Source organism: Mus caroli, unplaced genomic scaffold (assembly GCF_978045245.1).
Source record: "Mus caroli unplaced genomic scaffold, Mus_caroli_1 scaffold_11, whole genome shotgun sequence".
NCBI lineage: Eukaryota > Metazoa > Chordata > Mammalia > Rodentia > Muridae > Mus > Mus caroli.
This window is the reverse complement of record NW_028227266.1, coordinates 51956769-51974036: the sequence shown is the minus strand read 5'-3', so window position 1 is coordinate 51974036 and position 17268 is coordinate 51956769. Positions and strand designations below refer to the sequence as shown.

General features: G+C 40.8%; 1 protein-coding gene across 3 annotated transcripts in view; it reads left to right on the top strand.

Annotated features, from left to right (window-relative positions):
• Positions 1–17053, top strand: part of Elmod1 (ELMO domain containing 1) — a 61770-nt gene extending 44717 nt beyond the window's left edge. For 2 of the 3 annotated variants that reach the window (XM_029482140.2, XM_029482141.2), the window contains exons 7-12: positions 2005–2138; positions 3616–3684; positions 4126–4149; positions 6708–6758; positions 8243–8376; positions 16375–17053. In XM_029482140.2, the coding sequence (XP_029338000.1) occupies positions 2005–2138; positions 3616–3684; positions 4126–4149; positions 6708–6758; positions 8243–8376; positions 16375–16547 (585 nt within the window). In that variant the 3' untranslated portion in view covers positions 16548–17053. The remainder of the gene's footprint in view (positions 1–2004; positions 2139–3615; positions 3685–4125; positions 4150–6707; positions 6759–8242; positions 8377–16374) is intronic. The other variant, XM_021172727.3, reaches the window with a different exon arrangement.
• The last annotated feature ends 215 nt before the right edge of the window (positions 17054–17268 follow it).

Genomic DNA, 17268 nt, shown 5'->3' with positions numbered 1-17268 from the left:
ATAGCCATGTGGGAGTATTTCTGTTGTCCCTGGCTGCTATTTTACTACAAAGACAAAAGAAAGCAGTTACAGCAGAGCCAACAGAGCTCGCTGCCCAAAGTAATGTAAAAAGATCACGTGCAGGGTTTGCTCACCCAGTCTGTAGCTCAGCTAACCCAGGCTGGCCTTTAGTTCTCTGTGTAACCAAGACTGACCTTCAGCTCCTGGTCCACCTGCCTGCCTCTACCTGCCATGTGCCATGATGTCAGGCAATGTACCACCATGCCTGACATCGCTGTACCTTTAGATAAGTTGAACGGCTGTACTGGGACAGCAGCATAAATGTTGGATCTTAAGATGAAGTAATATTAGCATCATTTTCACTAAAACCACAACACGTGGAAGTGAACTGCAATGTGTGTGTGTGTGTGTGTGTGTGTGTGTGTGTGTGTGTGTGTGTGTGCACGCGCGCATGCTCATACACAATTGTGAGTGCATGTGCACATTTGTGTGTGTGACCATGGAGGTGAGAGGTCAACCTTGGATGTCACTCCTCAGAGGTCACCCACCTTGCTTTGTGAGACAGTGTTTCTCGTTGACCTGGAACTGGCAAATTCCAGAGTCACCTCCCTCCCTACATCCCAGAACTAGAATTAAAAGCATAAGCCATCATTCCAAACTTTTGTACAGAGTTTTGGGGACTCAATCTCAGCCTGGAGAAAAGGCTGTCAGCAAAGTGCTTACTGTGTGAGCATGAGGACCTGTAATTTAAATCTGCAGCATCCTACAAAATCTCCTTGAAGCTCACTAGCCATCTAGTCGAGCTGAATCAGTGAGCTTCAGGTTCACTGAGAGTCCGTGTATCAAAACAATAAAGGTGAGGTAAAGACCAATTGACTCAGTACCAACCTCTGGCCCCAGTCAAGTGAACAGACATGTGCAGCATCTATACACACACACACACCATGTGCTAACACATATGACTACCACATACACACACACAAAGAAATAAAATGTAATAATTAGAATGTATATAATATTTGTGGAACTGGAGAGATGACTCAGCAGTCAAGAGCCCTTCCTGCTCTTCCGCAGGACCCAAACTCAAATTCTAGCACCTGCATTAGGAAGCTTAGAGCTGCATTTATGTCTGGGCATTACACACTTACAGAGAAACACCAACACCAATACCTGTCCTCCATTGACCTATTTCTATCACTATGGTGTATGCTAAACCTAGTTGTCTATAGAAAACCTGGAAAATAAACTAAATTTATAATGCAGCAAAGAGTATAATGTTCTAAATTTGTATTTTCCACTGGTAAATAGAGTAGATTTTGAATGGGACTATTTTAGGCAACTCTTCAAGATGCTAATGTATTTTGAGGCTCACTCATGAACGATGTTGATGTTTCTTTATCTAGCTGTGTGGTATTTGCTCTTATGCCCATCACAGTAAGACCTAAGAAGTGAAACTCAAGCCAGTCCACTATTGTTTTTATTAATGGAATTAATATTCATGCTAAGCGTATTGGTGTAAGGTTTCTGTGGAGTTGAACACCAGGTGACCTCAACATTTTCCAATCTCCTTTTTCCTTGTAGATTTCATATTTTAGAGACCGCCCCCCAGAGCATTTCTGTGAGATATTATTTATCTCTTTACCTCACTTACTTAGGAACAAAAATGAGAAGGTTTAAAACATTAGACTATACATGTGTGCATCCCATTGTCTTCAAAGCAACAGTTCCACAACCACATTCTACGGCTCACCCTTGAGAAGAGAGTAAAGGCCTATAGCCTCTTGCTCTTAGTGTGAAATAACGTTTGGGGCTTTTTTTCTTTCTTTTTATCATCTAACCCAGATAAGTGTTGAGTCACCTTTAAGAACTGCTATCATAAAATATGTGCATATATTCACCTTTGAAAATCCCCTTGTCAGAATACAGCTCACAGCATCTGAGGCAGTAAGACAGGACACTTGTGTGTGCACACCCATGGATGCTTGTCTTTTCCTCTGTCTCCAGCTGTGGGAGTTCCTGAAGCCCAACACTCCACTGGAGTCTCGGATTTCGAAGCAGTGGTGTGAGATTGGCTTCCAAGGCGATGATCCGAAAACAGATTTCCGAGGAATGGGTCTTCTGGGACTTTACAATTTGCAGTGAGTAAAAGAAAGGATGGTTGAGCATTAGGGCAATGTGCTAGTCTGCTGGCCCTGAACCTGCAAAGAAAGGCTATCGCTTTCAAAAGTCACATCCCAGGAAGATGACGTATATCCTCTGAAGAGAGAATCAGGTTCCTACAATTTTTAAACTTGACAGCAGCTTACCTATAGTACAACAGACTTCATAGAAATGTTTAAAACAGCTCTTAGATATGGGTTTTTAAATTTTTTATTGTAAAACTTTAAGCCACATGCAAAAAAAAAAAAAAAAGAAAAAGAAAACCCTCTTATATTGATGACCTAAACTCAAAAATTGCATTAGTTTTAGACCAAAAAAAAAACTTAGTGACAATCCTGGACCATTTGTCATCTCCTATTTCAATATATACCTCTAAAAGAAAGATAAATCCTGGGCCTTGAAATGTTTCAGCAGGGAAAATGGCGGGCTGCCTCACTCAATGACCTGAGTTTGAGTGAAAACCTATGTGGTGGGAGGAGAGAGCTGACCAATCAGCTGTCGTCTGACCTCCATATGTACACAGACACACAAAACAAATAAATCTAAAATGGCTGCTTTGAATTTCCCTGGACCCCTTTAGATTTCTATAATAAATTATGTAGGCATGCATTAGTAACTTTGCTATAGCTTTATTATTACCCATGCTAAATACTTTTATGAAGCGCTTTTGAGGTTGTGTGAGTTTTTTGTGTGTTTTATGGAAATTGATTGCTAATTCCACCCCCTAAGGCAGAAATTTAGTTGTTTATTAGCATCCCTAAGTCCTATGAGATGTTTTTTTTTAATCATCAAGAATCCAAAAACAGTGTGACTGCTTTCTAAGAAAGATGCATTTGATCTGGACACCCTGGCTCATACCTGTAATCCTAACTCTTGGAAGACAGAAAAGATCAAGGAGATTAGGGCTCATCCTTGTCTGTCTATGGGGTCGATGCCAACCTGAGCTGCAGAGGCACTGTGTAAGGGCAGGTGGAGGCACTGGGAAGAAAGAAAGGACAGAAGGAAAAAGGAAGGGAGATAGAGAAAGAGTGTGTGTACAAGACGAGTAGGAAAGGAAGTGAATGGGAGGGGAGAATGAGGGGAGGTGAGGAGAACAGGAGGGGAGGGCAATGGGAAGAGAGGTGGGAAGGGGATAGGAGGAGAGGGGAGAAGAGGAAGGGAGAGAGAAGGGACCTGGAGTTCCCTCGCCCCTTTACCATGTTGCTTCTCGCCATCTTTTGCCTCTGGGAGTTTGTTCCGTTCAATCACCTGATCCCTTATCTATAATGCTCAGTTATATACTTAGCTCCCTGGGTAGTAACGAAGTTCATAAGTAAGTTTTCAAGTCTCTTGGCTCCAGAAGAATGATGGTCTCATGCCAGTGTCTACCTTTGAGTGCCAAGTGCCCCTCACCACCACAAGAGGGTGGCTCTCTCATATGCAGACAGTGCAGTCACAGGTGTTCCTTCCCTACAGATATTTTGCAGAACGGGATGCCACCGTGGCTCAGCAGGTCCTCTCCGACTCTGTTCATCCAAAATGCAGGTACGTGTTCAAAATAAAGGTTGGATTTAGGATTTTTGGATTAGTAAATGTCATTTCTCACATGGATCTAACGAAGAATATCCAAAGAGTCAGCTCACAGGAAGCCAAGCTTAAAGTGCTCTCGCTAGCTCGGTTGACAGGTGCTAAACAAGAAGGTTAATACCTCAGACGCGCATTTCAGGATTTAGAATGTAGAGTGGTGTCCTTCAAGTAAGTGTGTGTCAAGAGTGTCAGGAAATCCAAAGGTGAGCATGGAGGGACATACCTGGAGGGAAGAATTCAGAGACAAGGAAGTGTTGTGTGGGCATAGAGGGAAATGGAAGACGTTAGGTCAAAGACCAACAGAGAAAGGACTTACAAAGGCTATTTTGCTTTCACGTTCAGAACTATGTTTACATCTCATTTACTTTATTTTTTTTTCCTCTGACTGAATACATGAAGGGATATCACTAAGGAGGAAATAAGGTATTTTTCTTTGTTTTTATGTTTTGTTTTACTTCTATTTTAGAATGAATAGGTTAAGAATTTCTAAAATAAGTACATTTATGGAAAACACTTAAAGGCAAACATCACCAACTTTTAATCTGATATAGTTTATAATTCATGGACTGCATTTTTTATGAGCTAAAAGCCAAACTGATCTAATCTAACGAAAGGTCAAGAAGCCAGAACTGTAACTGGCTTAAAGGACAGTTAATCCCTTCTTTTAAAAAGATGAACATCCCACACACATGACCTAATCTGCTCATGAGACATTTTACTTGGAATTGTTTTTGTTGTTGTTTATTGTTTGTTTGTTTGTTTGTTTTTGCATAGTGAAAATGGTGTTTGATTAGTATTTTTTTGAGACACAGCCACAGTCTCAAAAAAATTTATGTAGCTCTGGATGGCTTGGTGCTCAGTCTGAAGACCAGGCTGGCCTCAAACTCACAGAGATCAGCCTGCCTCTAACTCCTGAGCGCTGGGATTAGGGGTGTGCTTCGACACTCCTGGCCTTGATTGATGAATTTCCAATTCGATCTTATGAGAAGAGCTACTCTTCTCATAAGAGTTCCTTCTATTTTACCAGGTCCCATAGGATTTTATTTTGTCCTCCACATGATAGCACTTAATTATTACTAGCTAAATAAACATAAAGTTTTATTATGGTAGTCTTAAATTTCAGGAACCAGTTGACTTGGGTTTATTTCACTGATGTTACTACTATTTTCCTCCTGGCTCCATTTGGCTAAGGTTCATTAAATTACATTATTTTCCCAAACTTATGTTTATAATCTTTTATAAGATTAAAAATTTATTTTCTGTACTTTTATTTATTTAAAAAACATTAACATCAGCTAGCTAATAGATTACCTGATCAAACTGAAGCTATTTTAGCTTTTAAGTTTTATCTTCTGGATTGCATTGTGGAGCCTCTGAAGTCCTGTAATGAAAGATGGCTGAGGGTTTGTGTGTGTGTCTTTCCAAGTGGTGTTTCCAGATCAGAACCAGAAGCCATGGATAGTCTGTGATCTGGGGAAGTAATAATAAGCTTAAAATATTTTTGAATAATGATTGAAGGGAAATTGATTTCATCAGTGAGCCATCCTCAAGCAAGGGGAAATAGACAGAGGCTTCACAATTGTGGCTCCTTGTGACTGGAGAAACTGTGGACAACTCTTAAGAAGACTTGCCTCTGTATATGTGCTGTGTAGGAATCTGGTTTATCCCTCAAGCTACAATTCAGACACAGAGAAAGAGGCCTTTGTATTAGCTGCTTCAAAATGATGGTGAAGGTCATCAAATGTGAATCAGAAGGGCTTGAAAATGCTAATATATTTCTTTTATAATTACCTGAAAGAGATATATTTTGACCAATTATGGTATCATCATAGCTTCTATCAGACCCTACATATTTCAGGTATTCAAGAGTGAAACAAAAATATATGAACTAAGAATATGTTCCAAGATGCCCTTCAGCAAGCATGGTACATTATTGCCTTTGGGACTATTTATAGAGTCCTAAAGTAACTTGATGGATAAAGGTAGATGCAATTTTAAGAGGAGAATTATGCCTGTTGATTTTTGTTTGTTTATCTTGGAGATAAGTGGAAGCTACTTGGCCTTTTCTTACATTTCTAATGCAGACAAAGATTCCACTTAACAAATGTAGACACAAGATTTATAGACACAGTGTGGACTCACTTTCAAAGCTTTGTTGAAGAGAAAATGGATACATTTCATGAAATGTTTAAATTTCACATGCAATTCAATTCATTTTGAAGATGAATCTTTTTTTAGAAGTAAAACTTTCCTGGTGCCTCTTTAGTTTAGTTGTTAGTTAGGAACCACACTTTTAAAATAGGAATATTTTAACATGAAATCCAACAGTAATTTGGCTTTATACCCAGTCATTCACAGAGTAGAAAACACATGCGTTTAAATATCCTTTACTCTCTCTCTCTCTCTCTCTCTCTCTCTCTCTCTCTCTCTCTCTCTCTCTCTCTCTCTGTGTGTGTGTGTGTGTGTGTGTGTGTGTGTGTGTGTGTGTGTGTGTGTGCGCGCGCGCTATGTTGTGGTATTACATGAGTGTTTGCAGTGTGCCATTTGCCATTTGCTCTAGAAAATTCTTCCTTTTCCTGCTTGGATATATTTAAAAATTCCACGTAACTCCAATGCTAAAGTTTGTTTGTTTTTGAGACAAGGTCTCACTATGTAGCCCAGACCAACCTAGAGTTCAAAATCTTATGTTATGTTATGTTATATCAACATTAAAACTGTACACTATATGTTAGCTAAAACTGGTCAGTTTAAATACATCAACTCTAACAGCAACAGTGCAAATGGAGATAGCTAGGATTACAGATGTGTCACCATGTGGAGCTTACACTGTTGCTCTTGGCAGCAATATATTCAGACTTAGTGTGATCATGGGGTGACATGTATCTCTCTGTGTAGTTAACAGTTAAATATAATCATTCAAGGGGAGCAAGAGCAAATTAAGTATATTAAGTATTCATGTGTTTATTTGTTCTTTCTTTCAGCAAATTCAGCAAGACAGAATGGGAAAAGAAAAAGATGGATAAAGCCATTGGGTAAGTGTGGGCTTGTACATGCAAACTTCCAGCCCTGGCCCAGAGACAGCCACACTGGGCTTGATTCCCAGCTCCCACATGGTAACTCCCAGCTGTCTATAACTCCAGTTCCGGGAGATCCTATACTTGCCTCCATGTGAAAAGGCATTCACATGGCACACAGATACAACATAACACCCGATATCCATAAAAATAATAAAGCAAATTTTGAAAATTATTTTAAATTTTTACTTTAGGTACCTAGCAACATGGCTTAGGAGGAAAGGTACTTGCCACTGAGCCTGATAACCTCAGTTTGATTCCTGGAACCTATAACTAGAAAGAAAGGAAGCTCAAATTGTCTCCTGACCTACACAAACACACACACACACAGGTCATGGTACACAAGATCACATGCACACACCAGCAAATAAACAAACAAATTAACCAGTGTTATTAATGGTTTATTTAATTAGAATTATTTTTATGATAGAATTACAACAGAGAGAATTTAAGTATTCTGTTCCCTTTCTGTAAAAGAGGGACATAAAATATACTTTATGATGATAACTTAAATATCTGACATAAAAAGTTAAATTTAGAAAGGCACAGGCATATTGGCCAGAACTCAGCCTGCCTTACCACTTTGCACACCTAGAGTAACTGCTCAGATCTCTCCATTCTAGCCATTTCTCATTCACACATGTGCACCTACACTAAATTTCGGAATGTTCTATGTGTGTATCTTGCTTTAAAGTCTCTAAGAGTGTCATTTTAGCTAGCTATAAAATTACCAAAATTTAGTTAGCACCAAAATTTTCCATAATTTCTCTAGGAATCTTTTTAGCATATTTGAGTGGTGTCTTAGTTAGGGCTTTACTGCTGTGAGCAGACACCATGACCAAGGCAAGTCTTATAAGACAACATTTAATTGGGGCTGGCTTACAGGTCAGATGTTTAGTCCAGTATCATCGAGGCATGAACATGGCAGCATCCAGGCAGGCATGATGCAAGAGAAGCTGAGAGTTCTATATCTTCATCTGAAAGCTGCTAGCAGAATACTCGCTTCCAGGCAGTTAGGACTATGGCATTAAAGCCTACCCCCACAGTGACACACCTAGTCAAACGGGGCCACACCTTCTAATAGTACCACTCCTTGGGCCAAGCATATGCAAACCATCACAAGTGGTTTCTGTGTCTCACCATGATAAATCCTGCTGTAATAAATAGTCCTTTATATAAAGCTGTGTCAACTTTGGACACTGACCTACCACATATTTGGAAATGGAATTACTAAGTCAAAGCATGCACACTCTCAATTCTCTTAGAACATGCTACTGAAACTTTGTGGTAAAGTTAAAGGGCAAGACTTTTATATGATAGAGATGACCGGGTGGCTTGCCACTCTGATGATTTCATGGGGATTTAGAACCCAGGTTATCGGTTTTTGGAGTGCTTCTATCCCATGTTGCAACACTTTTGGATTTTGTGGATCCTACCTGCAGGTACTCCTTTGCAATTGTGGGCATCAATATCACCGACCTGGCATATAATCTGCTCGTGAGCGGCGCTCTAAAAACACACTTCTACAACATTGCCCCCGAAGCTCCGACACTGTCTCACTTCCAACAAACATTCTGTAAGTGTCTATTGTTTAATTATCAGTATGGGTTTCTATAGAGAACTCCAGACAAGGGTCACAGCCGAGAGGCCACTGTGAAGGAGCTACCGTAGGCCCTTTGAGGAAGTTCCTCTGCGTTTAACATGTTGTCTCTTGTTTTCTCATGAAACACCTATGCTTATACTTCTGGGCACCATGGATATTTCTTTTCCCCAGCTCTTATATGAAATGCAATGTGTCGACTTCAGGTCTGACCTTTGTCCGTCTCCCTTTGATCTAACATGGCTTAACACTGAAGAATGAAACTCTAAAGACAGCCTGGGTTGACTACGAGGTCCTACGTTTTGACAGAAATGAAATTCATAAGCAGATTAGAAAGTAATGTTGGAAGACTTGCCTAGAATATAGATTAAAAAGTTTTATGAAAAGTTTTGTTTTGTTTTGTTTTGTTTTGTTTTGTTTTTTAAGGAAGAAGGAAAAAAATCAGGCCAGTAAGATGGCTTTATGGGTAAGGAGACTTGCTGCTAAGCCTGAAGGTTTGAATTTGATCCCCAAGACCCACATGATAGAAGGCGAGAACCAACTCTCACAATTTGTCCTCTGACTTTTCCACATATGCACGTGCACACACACACACACACACACACATTTAATTAATTAATTAAAATGGTAAAATTTTAGGCCTGAAGGAGGAATTTTCGTATTTTAAGTTCTGAGCACTAACATAATAGATTAAGATCTACCAAACCAAGGTCTGTGTCACTGTGAGATATTATGACATTGTAAAGAGATGATCCTGAACTCTTCCAAAACTGTCACTCAAAAACTTTGGAATTGAGATTATACTAGACTTCTCAAGAGCAGCATTTTATTCTAAAACACCATGGAATGGCAACTACAAAAACTTAAGATGGGATACGGGAATATGATTTACAATTTCAAATTATATTCCCAGTCTCGCTTATCAAGTGAGTATTGAGTATCAAAATAGGAGAGACTTTTTTTTAAGTAAATGCAAGGTCTCCAATATTTTACTATTTCAATATTTCAGAGAACTCTTGAAAAATATAACATTTCCACAAAGTAAAAGAATGATTCTGGGAAGAATAAATGGACCTAGATAACAGAAGATCTTTCCAAAAGAAAAGTGAAGGGACCCTTCAGACAAAGGAAAGGGCACTGAGGAGGGTCCCACAAACAGGCTAAGAACAGTCATGGATTTTGACAAAACTCTGGAACTGAGAGAGTATCCACCATGCTCTAACACATCTAGGGTGTGTTTGGCATCGTTGGGGAAAGTGGTTTGTGGTTAAATGAGTTGGAAAACTAAGTATATGATAGAAGTAGGACGTTAGAACTTGGTTAAAAAAAAAAACAGTGGGAAATGAGTATAGCTGGGTCTGGGAACAGGAGCTAAACCCTTATGCACATAGGGGTTTCAAAAATAGCCCCCAAGTGGAATGCAACTTATGTGGAGCTGTGGAGCTGTCAAAAGATTCAGCCAATGCAAGTATAGAACAAGGGTCAGAATAGGAGAAGTTTCTGTCTTTTGTGGGGCTTTGTTTTCCCATCAAAACGTATTAAGCTATCCAGTGCCTAACAAGGTTAAGTATAACTGATAAGAATGAAAAGGATATTTAAAGAAATCTTTACTTTATAACTTGTCAGTAGAAACGTTAAGTCCCTCACAAGACATTTTGTAGCGCCTGTTTTGACTACCGGGTGATTATATTCACTCCTATAACAATTCACTGCAGATCAGAGTGTATACTGAAGAATACTGGCCTCTAACAACAAACAAGCACAACACACTGGGAAGTAAAGACAGTGTTTTAAAACATTGCAAAGGTATATTGCTGTCGTTGCCCACCCAGTCTGAGAGGCAGCGAGAGCTCCCTAAAGCAATGCCACTTTCAGTGAATGCCAAAGGGTGAGCAGCAGGAAGTAAAGTAATGGGCACTGAGTGATCCAGCCAGAGATGTGCCAAGGACACAGACCATAAAACAGGAGAGCATAGCAGATCCAAGCAGTATAGTAGAGAGGGAAGTGTTAATTAGATATGATACGGGAAGTGTAAGAGAAGAATTTGGAACGGACCCTAAAGAACTTTGAGCCAGCTGGGCGTGGTGAAGCACGCCTTTAATTCCAACACTTGGGAGGCAGAGGCAGGCAGATTTCTGAGTTCAAAGCCAGCCTGGTTTACAGAGTGAGTTCCAGGACAGCCAAGGGCTACACAGAAAAACCCTGTCTGGAAAAAAAAAAATAAAAGAGAGACTTTGAGCCACATTGGAGAACATAAGCATAACAAATAAAAGCGTGTGCACTGTGTTTCCTTGGCCTTTTATAAGTTGCCCTACCCTGTGCTTTCCATCTTCACAAAATCATGGAAGCTCTTGCAAGGGAAAATACAATGAGATTAACTTGAGGCAAGCCAAAGATAAGTTCCTCTGGGGAAATCTATTCAGAGATACAAAACGAACATTTCCATGAGACACCTTAGAGCCCTGATGACTTAGAAGAGATCTGCCTACAGACTTTTAACTCATCTGCTTGGAGCTAAAAATCAGAACCACACAGCAGCCAACATCTCCCTCTCAATGCCAGGAAAAAACTGGCATTTAAAGGGTAGGGATAGATGTTTTGTTCATTGGTATATGATCGGCTTAGTAACTATAGAGTGGATGGATGGATGGATGGATGGATGGATGGATGGATGGATGGATGGATGGATGGACAGATAAGATTCTACAATATTGAATGATCCTCTTTTCAGGGAGAAAAAAGGGTGTAACTGATATGGAAATGTTTTAGCATTACCCAATTGATAGGCTTTTCCAAAAGGCTCCTAGCCCAGATAAGAAAGCATAAAGCAGAATCGTATTTCCCAGGATACTCTTCTTTCTTGTAGAAAGAGCAGCAGTCCCTAACAGACTGGGTTATGGACAGAGAGAATAGGCATCGTTAGAAGAGGCACACTATGCCCTGGATTCATTGTCCCTCCACTGGGCATGGTCACTTCTGCACATCTCCCCTGTAATATGCTTGCAGTTATCTGTGTCCTTGCACATTCCTTTGCTTTCTACTAACAGGGAGGATGCAATGAAGCAAAGCCAAGACACATTTAAGCAGCAATAAATATGCAGCAGGCTTCAGATGGTGAGGCAAATTAGTATTCAAAACAAGTATTTCGTCTAGAGGAAAGGAAATAAGAATGTAATGGCTCTATCGTCCTGGCTTTACAGTCTTGGTGAAAGCTGCACCGCCAGGGCACTGTGTTGTAAAACTGACATCCAATCTGAAGCTCCACTGAACACAGAGCCCAGCTGTAATGGGGCAAGGCTAGGTGTAGTGATCAGAGGAAAGGACAAGCACAGAAGAGGGAGGGGATTATCTTTTCTCTGACCTTCATGAGAAGAAATTATTACATAGAAACAAGCACCAGCGGAACAGAAGGCACCGGGAGAGGCAGCCTGTGCTGATGATGGGATGACAGCCTGTTTCAGTCCTGGCATCCAGCTGTTCACTGCGTGACTATGCACTGTTCAAGCTTCCTGGCTGAACCCAGTGCTCACATCTGTAAGACGGAAATATAAAATCTGCTTGGGCAACCCACAGCACTAGGGAATGAATGAAATTGAAAGCTAGGAGCATTAGATTGACTCTGTTTTCTCCCTCCCCTTCCACACTACTTTGTTAGCTGTCTCAGATAACAAATCATTGTCAGAAATTGAATACCCATCTCGCTCTCTCTCCAAAAGACAGAGAATTAGGAAACATGAGAACTCTACCCTTTTCTTCATCCTCAGTGCCTAATAGTGTATCTGTTACAGACATAATTGGTAGATGGGTCAGTCAGAAAACTGGCCAAATGAATCTTTGAATGCTGTGCAATAGCACATACATGAGTAGAGTCATATGTAATTTGGGAGCCAGGTCACCATTCCTGTATTTTATAGCAACCATGTTATACAGTCTTTCTCCATTTTCCTGATAACATAGGGGGAGTCTTGGGGAATCTGTCTACAGGAATAGCAGTTCACATCTGTGCTTATAGAGGAAGTATAATGAAAATGGTGTCAAATTGTGACGCACCATCGCTCTCGGAGATGGTCTTCTGTAACTATGTGCACAAGAGAAACATGGAGGGAACAACTTGTCTGAGTTCTTCTAGAACTGTGTGATGTGTTGCACCCCCTTAAGAGTAAGGTGGGTGTCTGCACAGAGTACAAAATTGGGCATCCTTCTGTGTAGTATAGAAAATAGACCATTCATTAAAAGGGGCTAGAGTTGCTACATAGTCTGGTTTGATAGTCCACAGCATACTTGTGCATCAAATTATCACATTGTACCATGGATAGAGAGTCAAAAAATCAAATTAAAAAGTTGGTTTTAGCAGCATTTGTTTTTATCACTGTCAACAGGAGTATGCTAATGAGATGGGTGCATCATGGATGATTTTAATTTATAATATTAGGAATCTGACTCTCACCCACAGCTAGACATTAGGCAGACAGAATGTGAGGAATCTTGTGGAAGAGGGGAGGAAGGATTGCAGGTGCCAGAGGGATCAAGGACATCACAAAAACATTGCCTGCAGAATCAACTAAGCAGGGCTCATGGGGGCTCACAGAGACTGAACCTACAATCTGGAAGCCTGTATAGACCAGCACTAGGTCCTCTGCATATACATTATGGTTGTGTAATTTGGTGTTATTTGTGGGACTCGTAACAGTAGGAGTGGGGAATTATCTCAGACTCTTTTGCTTGCATTTGGGACCATTTTCCTCCTACTGGGTTGCCTCATCCAGTCTTGATATGAAGGCATATACCTGGGTTTATTTAACTTGTTATGCTATGCTTGGTTGGTATCCCTGAGAGGCCTATTCTTTTCTGAAGGGAAACAGAAAAGTGGATATGAGAGAAATGGGGGCTGTGGGGAGGGACTGGGAGAAGAGGAGGGACTATGGTCAGGGTGTAATATATGAGAAAAGAATAAATAAATAAGAAAAAAAATCAATCTGACTCTCCTAGCAAGAATCGCTCAAGTATGTTTATTTGAGCTCAAAGCCCCACTGGGGAAAGTGTCTATGTATTTTATATATTAAGAAAAGAAGAAATTATGAATTCTCATTCATTTCTTTTATAACCATATCAATTGAACCATTCCTAGAAAGAGGCCTGGGGTGGGGGGTGTAAAACGATGGAGTCTTCTGGACCTAAAGTTTTGAAACTTCAGTGATGTGTGATGCTTCATCTCGTTGAATCTGGGTAGATCTGCACGTTTAACAAATCACTCCTGGCTATTCCTGAGATATTTTAGGACCTTTTGTACTCGATGAAATGGACAGAGGATTGAGTTCTTTGAAGTGAGTAAGATGCAGGGATCAGAAGAAATAGTGCTAAAACAAATAGGACAAAAATTCTCTAGCACTCACTCACTGCGCATGTGCTATGGTGGGAGGGCCTGCCGCTTAGCCTGAAGTGGAGATGAGGGCTGGGCACAAAGCGCACTGCGAGTGTCAGAGAAGGACCACGTTTGTTCCATGAGGCATAGGCCAACAGCTTTCTGCTCTTGGGATGAAGCAGGGGAATTACAAATTAAAGTCTAGCCGGGGCTACATACCAAGGCCTTTTAAAAATACAAAAACCAAATTATTCCCTCATCTATGTAACTGTCAGTGTTGTTCCTAGAGATGCCCAAGCCTAGAAGCAGCCTCAGGGCAGGTCATATGAGTGGATACAGATAAGGCAACTCCTGGGATGGGTAAGATGCAAGATGGTGGATTGATTTGCAGCTTTCCTGGTAGTCAGTTTATGTGTAGCTTCAAGGCCTGCTGGGTAAGGGGAGTGAATATCTTCATCAAAAACGTTAATATGCAGTATTTTCCATCAGCCTGAAAGAAGTAGAATGGGGATGTCGTTTACCCAGTAGAGTGTTCTCCTAGTGAAAGACCCACAAAGTGAGGACTCCCCCACGTTCTGACTCAGGAGAGGCGACACCCCAAAATCACCAACGAGAAACGATCTTGCTGCAAACTGCAAGAGGATTTTTATTCAAGAGCGCTCTCGGGCCCACGGTCATACACCACGCAGGGGTAGAGGACTGTGGCACCCCAAGTAGCTGGATAAGGGGGTATTTAAAGGAAGAAACCACAACTCAAGGAGGTGGGGAGGGCGTTGTTGGAAAATACCAAAAATACCAGTTAAGAGTCACAAGGAAGTGCAAAGTCACAAGTGTCAGGTTATCTCTCAAGACAGTTTCTAAGAGCCCCTAACAATCTAAGAGCCCCTAACAATAGCACATTTGCATTGCAGGTTCCAGTAATGGTCAGGGTGACTTTCTTTGAATGAACACTCTTTGAACCCAGGAAGCGGGTGGGTGGAGGAAGGAATGTCGCTATCTGTTTTATGACCAGCACACCTCGGAGCACTGAGCCACAGAGGCCACATTCCCAAGCTTGGGCCTAAAGGCCTAGAATTTTGTTTTTATGTTTTACTTCTTTCACTAGCACATACAAGGCCCTAGGGTCAATCCTCAGTACTACATAAACCAGGTGTGATAATGCACTGGGGAGATGCAGACAGGAGAATCAGGAAAGCATTCAAGATCTTATGCAACTTAGTGAGTTCAAGGTCAGACTGACTTGCAAGAGATCTTGTCAAAAGAAAGAAATAAAGAGAATAAATAAAACAGAATAGACAACCCAAAATAAATATAAAATAATTGCCCCCTGAGCCATTTCCCCTATGCTTTAGTGACTGAGTTCATAAACATGTACAAATACACCTTAACATGCAATACAGGGGGGATGAGAGGGTGAGAACGGGTGGACATCGCAGTGTATATAGAGGAAGGACATCTCAAATACTGTGCAGTGAGATAGGAATAAATGATGTTTTCAAACTGTGTATAGGACTGTGTTGAAAGTAGTTGCATATGTTGTCCGTTACACAGGAAAAGCTACTGGTTTTCCTTTGGTTTTCCATTGAATATGCTTGTTCTGTAAGGACTCTGCAGCTCAGACTTGGTTTGCAATTCTCACTGTCTCATAGTAGATGACTAAATGCACCTGTAATTTAAATACCAAGTAGGCACTGTGACCCATCTGCAGTCCCAGTGCTCAGAAGACATAGAGTGTGGGACCAACTAAAGTGGCAAGTTCTGGGTTCAAGTGAGAGGCTCCACCTTGACGTATAAGATAGAGAGAAGACACCCATTATCCCCTGGCTCCACAAACATGTGCACACACATACACACACCCACGTACCTGAAAACACATGTACACAAATAAATGTAATTTTAACAATTTGAAAATATTTTTTGAAATATTTGAAAATAAAGGTGTGGTGGTGCAGCCTTTAACCCAAGCACATGAGAGGCAGGGGCAAGTGAACCTCTGTGAGTTGAGGCCAGCCTGATCTACAGAGCGAGTTCCAGGCCAGCCAAAGACCTTGGAGAGAGAGAGAGAGAGAGAGAGAGAGAGAGAGAGAGAGAGAGAGAGAGAGAGAGAGAGAGAGATATCAAGGTTGAGCTAGAGAGATGGCTCAGTGGTTAAGAGTTCTGATTGCCCTTCCAGAGGATCCCATTTCAATTTCCAGCACCCACATAGCAGCTCACAGCTGTAACTCTAGCTCCAGGGCATGCGATGCCCTCTTCTGGCCTTCAAGGGACACCATAACCACATGGTGCACAAACATACATAACAGGTAAATACTCATAAACATTTAAAACTTTTTACTTAAGAAAAAAGAATATGTTTCCAACGTGATTCATATTCAAGAGGTGACATCATTTTTTTGTTCTCCTGCTTTGTAGAGTAAAAGTTTTCTCTCATACCAGCTGCAAAAGGAGGAAATTATAAGCAGCTTGGTAGCTTCTACTCCACTGATCTCACTAATACTTGGTGTTTGCTGTGACATCCATGGAGACTGTTCTGGTCTAACTCTTCCACTGAGGATTGGAATGTGACTAAGGATGATAACCTTGCAGGCTTATTACTGTCTTGTCCCTAACAGGCTATTTGATGCACGAGTTTCACAAGTTTTGGATTGAAGAGGACCCCATGGACATAATGGAGTTTAATCGTGTGAGGGAGAAATTCCGCAAGAGGATCATAAAACAGCTGCAGAACCCAGATATGGCGCTGTGCCCGCATTTTGCTGCATCGGAAGGTTTAATCAACATGTAGTGCCCACACTGGTTTCAATGGATACCCCAGAACACTGCCTCATTGTCATCCTAGATCTCTGCTTAGGTGACAGCTCACACACCTAATGCACATAAGTGACTATATATATATATATATATATATATATATATATATATATGCATGCCTTTTGGTACAGTATTTTCATCTCTTGGTCATTATTCCAAGATTCCCCCAAAATCACCATTTCTGGAGCATCAACCCTCCAGTGATTGCTCACATTGTGGCATTGTGCAGTGTTAACATCTGTCCTTGGCACCCAGGTATGAAGAAAGTTTTCTATTTTTTTAGATTTTTTTCTCCCCCCCCATCATTCCATATTAAAAATGTATAGTAATTCTCTAGCTGTAATTTGTATGTAAGAGAGTTAGCTGAATCTCGTTCTGTGTTCATATTTATTAAAATGTCTCACGAAGACCGCTGCTAGCCTCTCAAGCTGGACCCTTGCTTGTACCTCATTTGGGTAAAGCATAAGACTTTTAAAATAATACAGACACATGATAAGCCAAACTCTTCCTGCACATATAACTGCACTTCACCAGAATGTAATGAGGCTATAAGAAATTAGCTTAAATAGGAGCCATCCTTGTGTGAAATCCTGCCGAACTGTAGCCTAACTTAACCACAGTTGCAACTGTGTCGTAGTCATCAGGATAGAAAACTACTACTATTCTCCCATCGCTTCATGGCTTGGATGGCTAAA